Source organism: Phoenix dactylifera, chromosome 16 (genome assembly GCF_009389715.1).
Source record: "Phoenix dactylifera cultivar Barhee BC4 chromosome 16, palm_55x_up_171113_PBpolish2nd_filt_p, whole genome shotgun sequence".
In the NCBI taxonomy this organism is placed as follows: domain Eukaryota; kingdom Viridiplantae; phylum Streptophyta; class Magnoliopsida; order Arecales; family Arecaceae; genus Phoenix; species Phoenix dactylifera.
Window position 1 is genome coordinate 8,834,927 of NC_052407.1, and position 17,957 is coordinate 8,852,883.

At 40.8% G+C, this 17,957-nt stretch overlaps 2 protein-coding genes across 17 annotated transcripts; both read left to right on the forward strand.

Annotated features, from left to right (window-relative positions):
• LOC103700909 (pentatricopeptide repeat-containing protein ELI1, chloroplastic) lies at positions 1-2,235 on the forward strand. The gene has a single exon (XM_008782809.4). It carries the CDS (start codon positions 200-202, stop codon positions 2,114-2,116), a length of 1,917 nt encoding a protein of 638 aa, XP_008781031.4. The 5' UTR covers positions 1-199; the 3' UTR covers positions 2,117-2,235.
• A 1,188-nt stretch (positions 2,236-3,423) lies between these two features.
• Positions 3,424-14,925, forward strand: LOC103700828 (putative pre-16S rRNA nuclease). Of its 16 annotated transcripts, none has more exons than XM_017841295.3 (10): positions 3,424-3,615; positions 4,537-4,601; positions 8,688-8,836; positions 11,564-11,621; positions 13,229-13,300; positions 13,374-13,469; positions 13,548-13,637; positions 13,748-13,804; positions 14,028-14,130; positions 14,256-14,925. In XM_017841295.3, the coding sequence occupies exons 2-9, from the start codon at positions 4,599-4,601 to the stop codon at positions 14,082-14,084; spliced, it is 582 nt and encodes a 193-aa protein (XP_017696784.1). In that variant the 5' UTR covers positions 3,424-3,615; positions 4,537-4,598; the 3' UTR covers positions 14,085-14,130; positions 14,256-14,925. The 16 variants fall into 16 exon arrangements, 9 of the variants coding, with proteins under 9 accessions (XP_017696784.1, XP_017696785.1, XP_026657928.1 ...); XM_026802127.2 differs by having other exon boundaries at positions 3,430-3,615; positions 4,534-4,601; XM_039114441.1 differs by having other exon boundaries at positions 3,431-3,615; positions 4,090-4,601.
• Positions 14,926-17,957: the final 3,032 nt, after the last annotated feature.

Sequence of the window (17,957 nt, forward strand, 5' to 3'; positions counted from 1 at the left end):
AGCCTTGAGGAGCGGGAGTAGTGTCATCTTTCAATAGATTTTTCTGATAATGTCCAAGGATTGTGGCTCCGCACCCTCCTCACTAATGCCAAAAAGTAATTAATATTTCTCTCACTCCGCAGTCCCATGCTTCAACGATGCCCATGGTTATTTCTGGATAAGGAGGTGACCAGAACTTCTGCACTGGCCTCCCCCAACCATGTCCTCCGCCACCGCCGCCGCCGCCGCGGCCACCTCGACCGCCTCCGCCGCCGCCACTCACTTCTCTCCGCCACCTCCGCCCTTCCCCGCACCCCATCCCCTCCTCCCTCCCGAGCACGCCGCCTCCCTGATCGACCGGTGCCGAACCGTCCGCCGCCTCCTCGAGATTCACGCCGCCGTCCTCCGCGCCGGCCACCACCACCACCCGATCGTCAACTTCAAGCTTCAGCGCTCCTACTCCTCCCTCGGCCTCCTCGACCGCCACCTCGCCCTCCTCCGCCTCACTCCCGACCCCAACGTCTTCTTCTGGACCGCCGCCATCCACGCCCACGCTCTCCACGGCCTCCACCAGGCTGCCCTCCTCCTCCTCTCCCAGATGCTCTCCGCTGCCGTCGTCCCCAATGCCTTCACCCTCTCCTCCGCCCTCATATCCTGCCCCCTCCCCCAAGGCCGCGCCCTCCACGCCCACTCCCTCAAGCTCTCCCTCACCGCCGACCCCTACGTTGCCACCGCCCTCCTCGACATGTACGCCCGCGCCAGCGACGTCGCCTCTGCCCGCCGCCTCTTCGAAGACATGCCCGAGCGGCGGCTCGTCTCTTCCACAGCTATGATGACTTGCTATGCTAAGCTTGGCGACTTGGTGCAGGCCCGCCGGTTGTTCGACGAAATGGACCACAGGGACTGCGTCTGCTGGAACACTATGATCGATGGGTACACCCAGCACGGCCGCCCCAACGAGTCTCTGGCCCTCTTTAGGCGGATGCTAAGGTCCTCCGCTAGGCCCAATGAAGTCACGGTGATCTCCGTGCTTTCTGCTGTCGCCCAGCTGGGCTCGCTGGCTTCAGGCAAATGGGTGCATTCTTACATAAAGAACATCAACAATCGAATCGAGTTCAATGCCAAAGTTGGGACCGCGTTGATCGACATGTATTGCAAATGTGGGAGCTTGGAGGATGCTTGCTTGGTGTTCGACAGCATCAAAGACAAGGATGTCGTTGCTTGGAATTCGATGATCGGCGGTTACGCAATGCATGGCAACAGCAAGGAATCCCTCAAGCTCTTCTCCAAATTACGCGCTGAAGGTTTTCAACCGACTGACATCACCTTCATTGCAGTCTTGAATGCTTGTAGCCATTCAGGTCTGGTGAGTGAAGGAAGGGAGCTCTTCCACATGATGGAAAATGATTACAGAATTGAGCCTAAAGTTGAGCATTATGGATGCATGGTTGATCTCCTCGGGCGTGCAGGGTTGGTAGATGAGGCATATGAGCTTGTTCGGAGCCTGAGATTTAAGCCGGACACAGTAATGTGGGGTTCATTGCTTGCAGCTTGTAGACTCCACAAAAACATGGCTTTGGGAGAGAAGATTGCGAATTATTTGGTCAGCAATGGCCTTGCAAACTCTGGGACTTACGTTCTTCTGTCCAATATCTATGCAGCAGTGGGGAATTGGGAGGAGGTGGGTAGAGTGAGGACCTTGATGAAGGGGAGTGGGGTTCAAAAGGAGCCTGGTTGTAGCTCCATTGAAGTCGACAATAAGGTGTATGAGTTTGTTGTGGGGGACTTGAGTCATGCCAAGAGCCAAGAGATATATGCAATGCTGGAGGAGTTGAATGGCTTGCTCAAAGCTCATGGATATGTTCCCCAGGTAGAGCTGGTGTTGCATGATTTAGAGGAGCCGGAGAAAGAGCGAGCTCTCAGGGTTCACAGCGAGAAATTAGCTATAGCTTTTGGGCTGATCAGCACTAAACCAGGGACGGCGATTAAGATTGTCAAGAACCTTCGAGTTTGCACTGATTGTCATACTGTTACGAAACTGATCTCTAAGATAAGTGGGAGGAAGATTATTGTAAGGGATAGGAATAGATTCCACCATTTTGTTGATGGCTTATGCTCTTGTGGGGATTATTGGTGATTGTGATTTAATTTTGTAAGATTAATCTCACCTTCACTTGTAATTATCCTTGTAATTTGTAACGGATGGCCACCACTATGAACATATTCTCTCATATCCCAGACGTTGTCATTAGCCTCTTGCTTTGGGCATCAACAAGTCTCTAGCAAGCATCCCAAGGCACTCTTACTGTGCCTAGCTCAAATAGCCGAATAGCATTCATTTACTTAACTATAAAGCTTTAACGTATCCTAATGAATGAAAGGAGTAAACGGGCTACCATTCCTGACCCAACAAATAAGAAAAAGGGTGGGTCTGAACCTCAAATCCAGGTGTGGCCCTGTTTGTATGGAAGGTAGCCTGAAGATGCCTACCTAACAGATGAGTGCTAGTTTAGTATAGGGTTGGTATTTTTCAGATTGCTGGGCCTGTTTGACGATGGAGGAGTCCATCTTTCATGTTTTCTTTGGCTGTCAGTAACCTGTTCAGATTTGGGAGTGTGCAGCAGTTTCCTCCGGTCTGACACAGAGGTAGTCGTCGACAGAGGATTTCTTGATATTCCTGCGGGTTTTCTCCTAGAGGCTTGCCAGTGTGGAGCAGGAGATTAGGACAGCTTATCTGGCTTAGCATTGCTGGCTAGATAGGAATACCCAAGTCTTTGAGGACAGCGGTGCGCATCCGAGGCTGGTGGTGGACCAGGCTCTTACTCATGTGGTGGAGGCCTTCGGCATTGCCGCTGCATCGTCCCTTGGGCTGGCTAGGAGAATCTAGGATTTTCATTTCGTTCTTGTAGTGCCCGAAACTATATCTGTATCCTGGGAGCTCCCATCTCTGATTTTCTCGAGATAAACTTCAATGGCGGTATCAACGAGGTTGGAGGCTATAGAGGTGTCGGATTTGTCATCAGAGATCAGGAGGCCAAATTTGTGGCGGTCAGAAGTCGATGGATCTTTGAGCAGACTATGGCGGTGGTAAGGCCAGAGTTGCGTGGGAGGACATCTGCTACGCGAGGCGAGTGCTGGGCATAGACTATATTATCCTTGAAGGAAATTCTGCCACGGTGATCGAGTGGACCTACGATTCGTACAATGCAGCCAGCGGGATGCCCTTGATTCATAACATCCGCCGATTTTTGGGTGAGTGCATCACCTATCGGGCCACTCATACTTTTAAAGAGGTAAATAGTATGGCTGACTGGATAGCATCCTTCATAACTCAGTATTTTGGAGGCTTTATTTAGGACAACTACATCATGGTTCCATCTTTCTTATATTCTCTTTTGTGCTTTTGTGTGTGGGTGGCTGTTGTACCCAAAAAAAAAAAAAAAAAAAAAAACTCAGTGTGGCCCGCCGTTAATGCCGTCCGCGTGACTAATATTATTTGCATCCGTATCGTCTTCGCGCTCTCCTCCTACTCTGCCGCTCGGGACCGCCTTCGTCGACTCTCCTCGCCGGAGCCGAATCTCGAATCTCAATCCGCCCGCTCTCCCACACCTCCCTCCTCCTCCAACCCTTGCTCAGGTGAGATCTCTTCTCCTCTCCTCTTCTTCTTTCTAAAATAGATTGTAAGTTTCAAACCCTAGTTTCTGCTGCTACAAATATGGAACCATGGAACCACACTGCTTGGCGAGCCTTCTTCCATCATTATCTTCGCCCAGGGCCCCTCCCTGGCCACCAGCACAGCCGCTAAAGAATGCCCTAGCCCTTCGCAGGAATCAGTTCATGGGCATCGATAAAGAAGCCTCTGCCTTCAGTCTCTCTTCATCTCTTCGCTTTCTTTCTCGTCATAGAGAGGAGTATCTGTGGGGATTTTTTTTCTACTCTTCGAGCTCTGCTCTTTCTTTTCTTCTTCTTCTCAGCTTTCTCCTTCTCCTCCTCTTCTCCGACTATGCATGTATAAAATTGAGGCGATGATGAATTGATGATGAGTGACTCCTTAAGGGTTCTTCTTCTTCTCCTCTTCATTGCCATGGATGTATTCTTTTTGAGCAATAGACGAGGCAGCTCTGGAAGGTCTGCTGTTCCGCAGACAACCGACCTGCAGCCATTGCCAGCTGGGCGGGTCATTGGGGAAGAAGGAGAAGAAGAAGAGAAGGAATGATATTTCCATCTCATCGAATCAAGAATTTTGTAACAACCCAGGACCTCACTCAAAATGGCTAGCTAGAAGGTATTATTTGGGTTCTTTGATCCTTTATAAGTACTCAAGATCTATGCAGCAAATAACTGATGTGGGACTAAACACACGCCTGTACGGATCCTCACAAATCTCCTCTAAGCCTTCAAATCGTAGTTCTCCGGCTGGTTTTCTTTCTCACGGTTTGCTGGTGGTCTTCTTCTTCTTGTTCGGTAATGGCCGTGAAGTTGTGCTTCTTTCTCTCCTTTTGTTTCTTTCTCACTGGATTTTGTTCTTCTTATTGGTATCTTGTCTTATACGAGGAGGCTGTGGTGATTCTTGGATGAGGATGTTGCTGAATTGTCGAGTGGGAAAATGGCTTTTCTAAATGGTGAGGCAACCTTGCACGGTCTTTTGTTTTTCTTGTGAAGGCAACGATTTGTGGCCGTTTCAATCTGACCCACCTCTTCCTGTACTCTGCTTTTCTAGTTTCTGGGTTTTGTAGAAACTTAAAAATAAATCTTGTCATGCATTCCCTTTTCTCTGGCTGAGCACAGTAAAAACAACCAGCATATGGAAAAGTAATTCAAATAATTCATCAGATGTTTTCCCTTCTGGTTTGGATAAGAATGGATGGTTTAGAAATATGGTGCTGCTTTTGTGGATTAGAAATGTGCTACTGGTGTTTTTTCATGTGCCTTTACTCTCGTCGGCTGGTCCAATACAGGTTTTGTTTCATATTCGTGGGCATTGTCTTTTTTTAAGCCAAGTTCTTATGAAAAATAGTTGGCTGTACTTGGCAAGTACTAAAATTTTGCCTTCTGATGGGAGCCTGTTCGTTGAAGTTTGATGCGATGACCTTTCTATAAATCATATTTGGTTTTAGATATTACAGAAACAATTTAAAGTATGCAGGCTTGTAATTTGATAGAAGCCCATTTAGCCTAGCGCATTTGATAAAGCTTATTTAGTCCAGCCCAATTCAACCAAATAAACAGAATTGTATCCAACTAAATTTCTTCGATCGGTTTGAACCGGTTCTTGAAAATAGTTGGTTCGGTTTCAGTTTCTATTTTAGGAAACTGATTTGAATCGGTTCAGTTTCTATTTTAGGAAACCGATTTAAATCGTTTCGGTTTCAAGAATAACTCTAAACCGACTGCGAAGGAAAGTTGCGGCTTTTAATACAATTCATCTCTCCTGGTCCTTCTTCCTCCCCCCTCTGCTTCTCTTTCTCTTCTACTTCTTCTCTAGGTCATGATGGCCGCCACTCTCTCTTAGCCTTCTAGTTCAAGACCTCCGGTCTAGGAGCTCCAACCAGCGCCCCCTCCCGATCGGCCAACAAGGTGGCTAAGAGAAAGTGTCCTCGGATCACGATTTTTTCAGCTTAGTTTTGCCTCCCTGAAGCATACAACTCCAAATTGAATGCTGAATTGGTGGTAAAGAACCCAATTTTATCATTTACTGAAGGTCTGCAAGCTAATCCCTTTCCTCTTCTTTTCTTTATAGATTAAACCCTAGTTCTGAAAATTTGGTGTTTGTATCTAATGTCAAGACATTTTGAGCAAACTTCTAGTTTTTTGATAAATTCGACTTTGGCTTTGTTTGGTAGCTTGGCTGGTTGGTTCGCATATGGAACTGTATTGTATAAATGGTTAGCACTGATGCTTTTTGAGCTTCAATGTCTCTGGTTTTTAAGTGCACATTTAGATATGTAGAGGTACTGCTTCTTACCTTTAGTCCTTCGATCAAAAATTTTGATCTTGCTAGCTTGATACGTCAGCTCTCTGAAATGGATTTGGAGTGTTTAACCAATTGGGATTTGGCTTAACAACTAGCATGATCGGCTTTGTTGCGTTTGCTTTGTAATTTATTCATGAAATATCTGTCCAAATCCAATGGTTCAACATTTCATTTTTAACTCTATACAGTTGTCTATGAGCACAATGATTACAAAGATGGAGATAGTATCTTAACGACTCCATTATAAACAATCCATGAGTTATAAGCTAAAGAAGCTTCCTTTGTTGGCAAGGGAAGAAGGGATGTCCTATAGACTTTGCATCAAAGATTTCTAAGGGATTTCCAAAAGCAAACATCTGAGACTTCCATATGTCACTAAACTTGTCCCAAAGTCATGGAGTTAACTGTTTGCTTCATTTACAACAATTAGTCTTCTTGAGCCTTTTTCCACACAATATTCTCTATCAGCTGAAAGTGATATTGCCTTGAGTCTCTACCACATGGATCTAAAGAGGTGAGGCTGCTGGTAAGATATTTGATCACAGTAGCTACAGTTTGGAATTTTTTTGAAGTTAAGAGCAATGAGATAACTGTTCCATTTTTATATTACTCTAATTGGTTATTGTTGAAATCCCACCTGTTTTATGACTATCTTCGCTGTGCTACACAAAGCTAGAGATTCTTCAAAGACATTTCTAGAAGAAAGGAGAAAAATTTTAAAATCTTAAATCATGTTTGATCAAACAAACAAAGGTTTTTCTCTCCCTCCTATCAAGAATCAATCTCAAAGTACAATAGTGGAAGAGTGATGAGACTGATCTCTGATCTTGCTTTACAAAGCTTGCCTAGCAAAAGGTGAGTCTAGGCATGCTTGTTACATGACCTTTTCAACATGTACAACAGTTATACATCTGATTCTCAAGAAATCTGAAGGACAACAGTAATTTGGATCTGGGATTTGAGCCCAGGTTTCTGCAGCCATCTATTCTACTATATAATCAGAACTTTTGGGGCCGGCCTGTGTTTGTTTGTCCCTATATCTCCATCCCCATTATAAATGCTCCATAATAAATAGATTTACACTCACATGATCCAATGCTTTCTCTTAAGAGAGGGAAACAAGAGGTGTGCATCTCTCAAAACTATGAGTATTATAAAGTAAAATATATCAATTACAAAAAGCTTTAATCAGATTGGATAACTACAGTCATCCTCACTACCTCTCACATGCCTCATATTAAGGATGTTCTTGCAATAAGCCTCATATTAAGGATGTTCTTGCAATAATCATGTGCGTAGCACTTGCTAGAATCTATGAAGGTGTAACGCATTCATTGGGATGGCTATTGTTGTGTCATTTCATTGAAAAATAGCACAACATTTCACATTTGGTACGACATGATCCACAAGATTGGAAATTTTTAGTTGGAGAATTGATTGGCAGAAGACTGATGCTTGTGATCTGCTAATGAGGCTAACCATATGACTAATGTGCGCATACCAGAATACAACCAAATCACACTTCATCTTTTTTCCAATGGCTTAGTTGGTTTAGAAGAATATTTCAGATTTTGCAGAGCATACTACTTGTTTGATCAAAATTTGGAGTCTAGATTTTGACAAATGGTTTATCCTAGGGCCATCGATTACATGTTGTAGCCTTTTTTTTTCAAGGATTTGTGTGGGGAGATGAAAGAGGATATAAATGATCCAAAATCGTATCCTTGTTCATTATTGCTTGTATTTAGAACCTTATTTCCATGGCTGCCAGCTTTTACTTTTAGCAAGTCGAATGCATCCTTGTAAGCCGAAATTGTTGATTAAACTTATCCTAGTATCATATTCTCTTTGACTTAATAGAACCAAGCTCAATCATGGTGGTTGTTCTTTGTCGAAATGGGCCCTTTTGTATTGAGGTCTTGTCAGATATTGATATGATGACCCTCGTGTCCTCCAGAGATTATCTACTTTTTTGAAACAGATGTCAAGGATCAATGTTGTTTCCTTAAGAACGTACTGTTGTCTCCAAGGTTGCAATCTCAGTACCGGATACTGTATCGATACCTTATCAGTTCGGTATGGTACGGTACATCTTTGTGCCAAAATAGCTTTCTTATCCATTTTCTCAATTTTCATCTCGGTACACCTCGATACGGACCAGTATGCACCTCGGTACATGTCGGTACGTCTCCATATGCGGCGGTACATCTCAATACGGGCGGTACGGGATTTGTACCGATTTGAAGGGGTGTTTCGTACTGGTTTTCTCTCAGTATAATATGGTATGCCCCGTACCAAGCAGTATGGGGCGATACGGCAGTTGTCTCCTTTATTATATTGACATGGTGGAAGTCAGGGATGTTATGTTGTGGCTCCTTTTACCATATGATATTATGGACATGTTTTTTCCCTATTGTGCTATTTGGTTTTCTCATGTTTACATGGATTGATGTTTTGAAAGTGGCATTACTTTGCTGCTTCTTTAAGCAGTCTTATTAGTCATCTTGCTCATTTACAATGTATGAACTGTGGGAATGGAATAACCAAGAAACTAACTAGCTGAACAATGGACTGTTTCATACATTACAACCACTTAATTGTATGCTGGAACCAGAGTAGATGCTTTTTTTTCAGGACCTTCAAATATCATAGCAATACAATTAAGTAGGCATATATCATGCAATCATTTTTTAGCATATTGAATTTTTAATCTAATTGCATGGTGCAATTTCAGATGAAGTTGGTGAAGCCAATTGAGTTGTTTCAAAAGTTTCTCAAGTCGGGCTCTAAGGAGCAAGGCCGGCTGCTTGGACTAGATGTTGGGCAAAAATATGTTGGTTTGGCTGTCTCAGATACTTGTAACAAAATTGCGTCACCTTTAAGGTATGAGCAATCTGGTGCTCATGTAGGCGCATACATGCTCTCTACTCTCTCGCTCTCTCTCTCTCTTTCTCTCCATATGTCATATATTAAACTTGGGGGAACAAAAATTAGCATTCAGAAGTTATAGTGACTCTTTGTTTATTAACTGGCCTGTTAGTTGATGTAAGTGGTTAAGCTAGTGAAAGGGAAAAGAGATCTACAAGCTCAAGAAACTATCGACCTTTTCCCCTTATGCTAACTTATGCAATAAGTAGATCATAGTAAAAATTCTAAATTGATTGGCAAGGAAAGATTTTTTTCTTAACATAGATAACAAAATTGTTTTTCATTTTTTATTGCTTTGCGTGAATCCATAAGCTTTATGCTGCTAAGCAACAAACACTTTGATGGTCAATGTTGAAGAATCATAAACATCCTTGTGAATTTTGTGAATAAAGTTTTACTCTTTCAATGGAAGGATTCGTCATGTGAAGTTTAGAAACTAACAGCATTTCTTCCTTTATTTTTATTATCATACTGAAACTGCAAACATTTTGAAATTGATCTGATGATCTGACTGCCACGTTAATTGTTCTGGGGCAATAAGTGACGCCAAGAATGCCTTATTTTGCTTAACCCTTGCATTGCTATGTCATAGGATGAAATTTTAAAAAGATCTAGATTGGGTGCAATCTTTTGATTGTGGACGATGCTTATTTTTCTGCTGTTCTTGCCACTTCAATTAGCTTCTTTTCTTTATCTAGTATTTAAAGTTTTCATCTAGTATCTAAATTATTAAGATGTTCTAGACATGCAGTTTTTGGATTTTCCTTATAGCATCAATTTTATAAATTATGGGCTTTTCAGTTTTGACTTTAGATAAAGTAACTGTCAGCATTTGCACCATGTGTTTGTCTACCTCCTTGCCTGGTAAGTCGAAGAAATATTTTTTTCTCTACTGTCTATCTCATTCCCCCATTGTCATTCCTACTCTTTTTGCAAATTAAAAATGTGAAGATTCTGGTATTCAAGCATATGCTGGTCCCTAGGTGAGGGGGAGAGGAGGGTCATGCAACTGAATATCGTGTTACCCGGTATTTGATGCAGAGAATGCGGGAGACATTGAGCAGCTGTGGTGTGAAATGTCCGGAATATTGCAGTGGGCTGTGAAGGCAGGGAGGCATTAATTGGACTTCTTATAACTGAACTAAGCCCATAATTTTCAAAACTTGATTGCTAGCTGCTATACAATAAACAGCATTTCCCAAGACATGTTGGAATTTTTCAAAATTTCATAACATAGTTTTAGGAGAGCCTACCAGCCATCTATAGTTTTTTCCCCTTGTTTTTGAGAGGAATGATAAGAGTTCAGACCATGACAGTTCATTGTTAGATCCTCTTATTCTTCACTTCATAATAATCATGTTGGGTGTTGGAGAGCTGTAAAATGTGAAGAGCAGCTAATTTAAAATTCCCACATCCTCCTCTCAAGTTTGGGCTCCGTGTCATGTCTGAAATGTGTCCTAAGAATATGATCCACCTTAACTAATTTTTATGCGTCACTGTTGTCCTAAAATTATTTCTGAATCCTAAGCTTACTAGTGTCCTCTCCAGTAAAATTTGAAATTTGGTGAAAATTGGAGTGGATTAGAAATAACTACTTGTTTAATAAATTTTTCTTCATTTTTGTTTGGAAGATTTTTATGTGATGATAGGAGTTCTCTGGTAGCCTTTCAATTCCAGTTTCCAAAGTCTGTGTTAGGAAATGAGATAATCTCGCAGAAAATTAAACTGCTTGGTGCAGAAATCTTTAAATATTCATTAGAAATATCAGGAAAAAACTAATAATATGATAATCAGGCTTTCTGACTCACCAACTTTGAAGCTTGATGTCAACTGTTATGGCAAAATCATACTCTATATTTGTAATTTGTTTTTCTTCTAGTACTTACACATGTTATAAATGATTTAATCTAGGTCTTCTTCTCTGAGTTGAAAATGCATTATCAGATTGGCATTGTCAGTAACAATGATAATTCATTGAAAGTATTCAAGCATTTTGTCCACCTATGCATATAATATATCAGCACATATATACACATTGTTTAAGAAACACAAACCTCTGTTCATGTTCTGAATTTCTGGATACATTGAATCCTGCTGTCAAATCATCTATTGCATCTCTACCTTGCTTATATATGTGAAGACTGAAGAACATGAATTCAATTGCTATGGGTGACTATATGAAACAACCAGACATGCAATACCTTAATAATTCAAGTTTTGATGATTCTTGTGGATGATAACCTTGGCTGTTGTGTCATTGCTGACTGTCCTTGGATAATAGCTAGCTTCATCATGATAATTATAAAATGTCACTCCTGCAGAAGTCGTGTTTCTCTGCCTTTGAGCATGGGGAAAATAGCTCGGTTACATTGATCTGATTGGTTATATCTTATCACGGTAGCACAACTTCATTAAAACTTTGTTTATAGGTTCATTTGGTATTAGATTATTTTCATTTGTTAATTAAATGCACTTTGGAAATTATTATTACTTATTTGAGTAGAAATAGTTAGTAACAAGACAAATAAAAGTACTAGAATCGGCATCACACATTTGTGTTCATACAATATATATAATTTGCATCAAAAAGAAAAGTACGATATATATGATGTTATTGTTTCATCCTTTGTTTAATGATTTACCGTCCTAAGTAGTCATATGGTTCTCCGATATATGATGCAGTGTCTTGGTCAGGAAGAAAACAAACATCGATTTGATGGCCAGAGATCTTCAAATGTTGGTATGTCTAATAGTTATCATGTCTTTTTATCTTTTTTCCTTGGTCAAAGTTGAATAATATGAGAATCATTGTTATTTTGCCTCTCGTAAAGCATATACAAATGAATTTATGACCGAAGGCCCTTAATATACGAAGCGTGCCTATTGCTGTCGTTCCTCTAATGGCATTGCTTTTTTTTTGGTGATTTGGATCTATACATATTGTGTATAAATACATCCATGAGAGTCAGCATACAAAATTCTAGGAAAGAAGCTGGAAGAACGGAGTTAGAATCCCACAAGGTAACACTAGTGTGGTTGGCCATATAATACACGGCCCTGCACTATTCCCCTCTCTGAAGGTGTGAGCCACCATGAAGGAATCAAGGGAGTTCCACATCCGCCTATAATCCAGGATGAGGGGGTGTGTACCATTATTCTTAGGGGTCGTAAGGGACAGCCATTTAATAGAAGTACCTAAATTCCCCTCTAGGACAACTTTGGATGCTCTCAGGGTTACAACATTGTAGGTCAGCCCTTCCCATGCTCTGCACAACTCGCCATTGGGACAGCAATATCAGGTAACCAAGTTCCAACGCTTGCAAGGAAGGACCCTCTATGGTCCTTAATAATGAAGGTCACTCCACCATAGGCTTCATTGTCATGTACATTGCATTAAAGTTGATCTTGAGGAAGTAAGACTGTGGTGGCTCCCAAGAGAGGAATATCATCTGGGGGCGTGCAAAATCTACGGTGAAAGAGCCCTGTCAAAGAACCATCGGTAGCAGTGATGCTTTAAAACTCAGAGGCCGAGAAGCTTTCATTCAAATCAACCTTAGGCTTCTCAAGGTGCTCTAACTGGCAATGCTCACTCCAGTAGATAAAGTTTTTAAAGCGCAGACGGCTAAGTGATGTTAATGGAAAACTACATGCAGTATCAGAATGTTGGCTGCTAATGATGTCGAGTTAGTTTTTGTGGATTGTGAGCCTTTTCCTTCTCAGTCCTTTTTTTAATGGATTCTCTTCTAGGCATGTCTCCTAGAGATCTGCCTATGTATATGTTTACATTTGGGTATGTCATCTCATCGTCAATGCTTTATTCGGTCATTATTTTTGAGTCTCAGAATACTTTGTTCATCCATTTTATTTCGACCATGCAACATCACTATGCTGCCGCTGCATATATAATGAAAAGAATAAACTTCACCTGCCTTGGATCTGGCTAACTTTTTTCGACTAGTCTAAAGAGTTGTCATTTCATGTTTGTTTCTCAACCAGTAAAATAAAATAAAAAGAAAAGAACAATTGTTATCACAAATTGGGTTAATGATTAGGTTATCTATGACTAGACCTTTGGTTTGTCTACCACCAATATGTTTTATGCCTTTCATATGTTTCAAATCTTTTTTTCAATTTAAACGGGTTGTCATTCACAAAATGGTGGTTATTTGAGAATGGTTAATGGGATTCGATCTTGATTTTGACAACATTTGCTTTGACAATCAGCTGCTAATATTTTTCTTTAAAGTTGCTTGAAAACTTGGAGATGCTTGAAATTAACATTTTTATTTTTTTGGGTAAGAAATTATTCTTTAATATCTTTTGTTTGCATTGTATTTTTGTGCACAGGTTTCTCAACTTTCTCTCATTGGCTTTGTTGTTGGTTACCCCTTCAGTTTACAGGGTCAATCTAGTGTAGAGGTACGTTATCTATTTCATGGCCATAAAGTTCCACTCATGTTCTCCTTTATTACTATTTTCTGCTTTGCAATAGGCTGTGCAAGTGAAGCTTTTTATGGAGGAACTTCGCAAAACAGGGAGACTTGATGGCTTGTGTTATACATACTGGAATGAAAATTATACCTCAAAGGTGACTTGTGAAAAATATTTTGTTTATGGTGATGCTTCAAAGAAGGAATTTTTTTATATTGATGCTTGGTTGTTTCAGTGTGTAGAAGCCCTGTTAGATCCTTTGAATCTACATCCAGTAGAGTCCAAGACAATCATGGACAAATTCGCTGCTGTTGGTATACTCCAGGTACTTTGTTGCTGCATTCGGTGTAGCTGGGCGGCCTGCGCCTCTTTGATTTTTTAATTTTAAACGCTTTAGTGATTGACGGTCTGTTCGGTGTTATTTCTTTGACACAGGATTTCATTTCCCATTTTTTAGGAGTATTTGTGGACCAGTACAGCCATAGCCTACTCGTGTGTCCTTGAATTATATAAGATTTGTTTGAGGTTTTCATTTTAGCTTGTTTTATTGTTATTCTTGCCAAACCCAGTTCAGATGGAAGATTTGCCAACTCTGCAAAGATAACCATATGCATTTATTAGACAAATATGCTGGATTTCTTTGAGACTGAACGGAGGATAGTTAAGCACAGTGGAGTATGATTGTGACCAGGATTTGTGGCTGGTGGATTGACAGGGATATCTCGATGACATGAATAGGAATCTGAAGTCAGAAGACATGCCTAGAGAATGATGCAATGGGTCAGAAGCAGATAGGAATGGTGGATGGAAAATGAGTAGTAAGTAACATTAAGAACTTACAATGTCTAATTTTAGTTCCATCTGGACCATCTAACCCAATTTTGTTTTGTTACAATTTGCTACATGGTTTCATATTCTGTACTTACTGATTGCATGTACGCAGGGTTGGAATGGTCGTTGCAGCAAGAATTCCGACAAAACAGAAATCATCTTTCTGATGGATTTCATGTCCGAAAATTTTCTGAATAACAACCTTCCTGATTCCTCCATTTCTTGTTTCCACTGCCTCGTCTTCTAAGCTGATTTTTTCCCACTGTTTTAGATACGAGATGGATTTGGTGGCCTAGCATTCCTGACAGCCTTGAAGTTTGTTATTTTATCAAAAATCAATCCCGAGGAAAACCAGTGTTGCTGAATTTTCAAAACTCATCTCGAGTGCCAAGTGTGGCTCTAAATTTTGACCATCTGCTCATCTGCTATTGCATCTTCATTTTTCTTATTTTTGTTTTTGGTTAAGCCATTTTAGCATGGAGCCCAAAATTTTCGGAAAGAAACATGACTGATGTGCAACTCCTATTATGAGGGATTTGGCAGGCTTCATTGCAGGTTAATTATAAAGTTTGTGAATGCCTTCCGGGAAGCAAACCATGTTGCTGATTGTCAACAACGCAAGGACAATGGCTTGATGCTCTGTTATCTTGATGGAAACCCGAGAATATTATTTGGGATAGCAGTAGATCCGATCTCCCTCTTGCAAAGGGATCTATATAATGTTTATGGAATTCAATGTCTTCTTTCATGGAACCTAGTGAAATAAAAACTGCATATTTCCACTATTGTGCCTGTGTTTCTCTGAGATCGAGAGAACTAACTAGTTGCTTTATTATTCTACCAAGCAAGCTCCAAACTGGACATTTTATTTACGCGAACGTAAGGGTATTTCATATTTCATCAATAAGTGCTTTGCTGTTGAATGATCTCAATTCGTCCTAGACTTTGTACTCCTGAGAAAGTAAAGATCCAAGTTTAGAACCAAGTTTAGCAACCAAAAGTAAGAGTGTATTTCTCTTTTTTTTTTGACAAAAATTTGGGATCTTGAATCAGGTATCTCATCAGTGCGGTTACTTTTTTTTTTCCCTTCCCTTTCCATGTGGTTAAAAAAAGTTCAACACTAGCACAATCAATGGCTGCCTGTTTCACGGTTTTTGTGCCTTTTGAAGTTTCATAAAGTAATTATGCATCATTCAGCGTTGTTCCTAGGTGATCAAAAACTTAATATAAATACACAACCAATTAGAAGCTCTCCATTCGCAAGCAAGATATGTGCTCGGCTTTGTTGGTTTAAAGAAATCATAAATTTCCATTGGCTATGGATGTCATATATCCAGCTTTGGAATAATGTTGACCAGTGATGAATTTAAAAGGAGCCAACATGCGTCTCAAGGTTAAAATCAACAACATTTTCATCTAAACTTAAATTTGTATTTCAGATACTTTTTTTTTTTTTAGAGAAATTTATTTCAAATACTGATGAAATGACTTTTATTGGCAACTAATATGGCATCTCATGCTGATAAAAAGATATAATATTTGTCCAATTTAGGCTATTAGATAAAGTGGCCTATTATCATCATCATTATGATTGCCATTGTCATCATCAGTAAGCAGTGGAATTGCTATTATCGCTCTACTACTACTACTATTATTAGATTTTTGCAGAAAAAATATTGTCACTTTTTCAATTTACAATATTCTTGAGGCTAGGAGAAAATTGCTCTCGACCCCTCTACACAAAGTTCACTAATCTATGACATTGGTTCAGATCGTACAAGTTCAGGAAGGAATTTGCTCAAATTTGTGAGGAGCTGATTCTAGAATTTATTTAGTATAATAAAAAATTTATATGGATTTTGTATAATTTTGTTGTCTTTACTGTTTTTGTTTACTTTAATAAGTCATAATATTGCTTATTTATTTTATGTATTTATTATTGATAAATTTTTAATATATTTTTGATCCTTGTTTGTTATGTAAATCTTGTTTATTACTTCCGTAAAAGATGCTATTATGAAATATACCAACAAGACTGAAAAATGCAACCTAGAAGGGATAGGAGTATCCTTTCATGCTAACCGACTAATCCACAACCTCAATCTAGGATGCACAAGTTCTTGATGGAGTTTGTACAAAGTTTTGAATGGTTGATTTTAAAATATAATTAATATAAGAGAAAATTGAGAAATTCGTTTAGCCTATAACTTGCATGGCAATCCAAGAACATCTAGAAATTCTTTAACACACCCTAATGGGATCCTCTCAGGCTAACCTGAAGGCCAGGTTGAGCAAACCTAAAATGACTGATCTCTGAGGTCGGCACCTCTCAACTCAATGACCTTAGCTACTATTTCAAATCAAGCAGAATCCTTCTTGTGAACAATTTAGTCCTTTCACCTCAAAGGTGTGCGTAATTCCACCACATACCTGGTTGTTATAACACGTCTCCAAGGTTGTTATACTGTATCAGCAATTTGTTGTGGCACGACCTCAAGTTTGTTTGAATGCGATTATAGAAGATCCGAGATCCAGCTATCAATAGATCTAAAAATCCTTTGAAAAATATAACAAAAAAATTGCCTTACCTAAAGGAAATTGTCTATCTTCTTTTCCTCCTTCGTTCTCACATAAAATCTTCTCTGACATGAGCATCAGAGGGTCTGGTTTGAGCCAATCCAACGAGCTTTCACCCTTGTTTGTTGCCTCATAAGTCTACGGAGGCAATCCACCTCGGCAACCTAGGACCGGATTTTGTGCAAGTTTGTCAACGCTCGTGCTTCTTTCCTTTTCGGTTGCTAAGGGAGAGCAAGAAACTAAATAATTATTTGTTCTCTGGTGCTTTTTTTTTTTTGTGGGTACTAAGAATCTTCTCACCACCATTCACCATGCATCATCATAGGGCTGGATCTTGCCGATATCAACAAGAAGAAAGAACAATCAAATGAAATAGCAACTACTAATGGCTCTTGGCCCAGACAATATTCTAGATGTAGGAAAGATCAGGGCAATAGGAAAGGCCAATGGTACCGGAGTGCGATTCCATAGCCAAAAGGCCTAATGACCATCTAATTGTATTTCCGGTCGTCATCGTCCGCATGCCTCAGCTGCACTCATTAGCCGTATAGAGGTGTGTAGTTGAAGTATCGCTATGTCAAGAGCCACGCGACGCTACTAAAGAGGGACGAAAGGCCACCAAGATGGTAGCCTGGTGGTAATGGAGCTTGAACTCCATCCGAGTTGTTTGGGTTTGAAACGCGCGGGCGTCGATTAAATCAGGGGACCGCATGCCCCATGCTCGGATGGCTTTGCGTGGATATACTTTTCTTCTATCAGTACTGAGGTGGTGCTGGGGTGACGTACTCATACGTCGATGGCCGAGTGGGATTTTTTATGAGTTGGGAAGATATGCAGAAACTTGTGACCCGCATTGAACATTCTCTAATGGAAGGAAGCCTAGTAGGGGCTGCTACATTGGTGGGTTCCGCCCCTCCCCTCCCCTCCCCTGCTATTTTTTACCAAAAAACAAAAGAGGGACGGAAGGACCTCACCGTCTCCAACCCGGCTCGGCTGCCCCCTACCCCGATACGCGGCCATTGGTTTCCATGAAATACGACATTAGACCGGAACCGGTCCGAGTTAACCAGAAGGAGCTAACTCAAACCTCCCGTTTCTCTCTGAACCCGCACTCCGTCGCGTCTCCGAGCCAGACCGGAAAGAGCTCTTCTTCCTTCCACCCCCCGGTCCCGTTCCCGCTCCCGCTCCCCATCTTCCCCATTCTTTTCTTCTCGAAAATGAACTAAAACCCTTCTCC

Coding starts and splice junctions, on each gene's coding strand:
- LOC103700909 (XM_008782809.4), top strand. CDS start 200: ATGTCCTCCGCCACCGCCGCCGCCGCCGCGGCCACCTCGACCGCCTCC.
- LOC103700828 (XM_026802124.2), top strand. CDS start 5,892: ATGTCTCTGGTTTTTAAGTGCACATTTAGATATGTAGAG. Junction 13,301..13,373: donor AGGGTCAATCTAGTGTAGAG/GTACGTTATCTA, acceptor GCTTTGCAATAG/GCTGTGCAAGTGAAGCTTTT. Junction 13,470..13,547: donor ATGAAAATTATACCTCAAAG/GTGACTTGTGAA, acceptor TGGTTGTTTCAG/TGTGTAGAAGCCCTGTTAGA.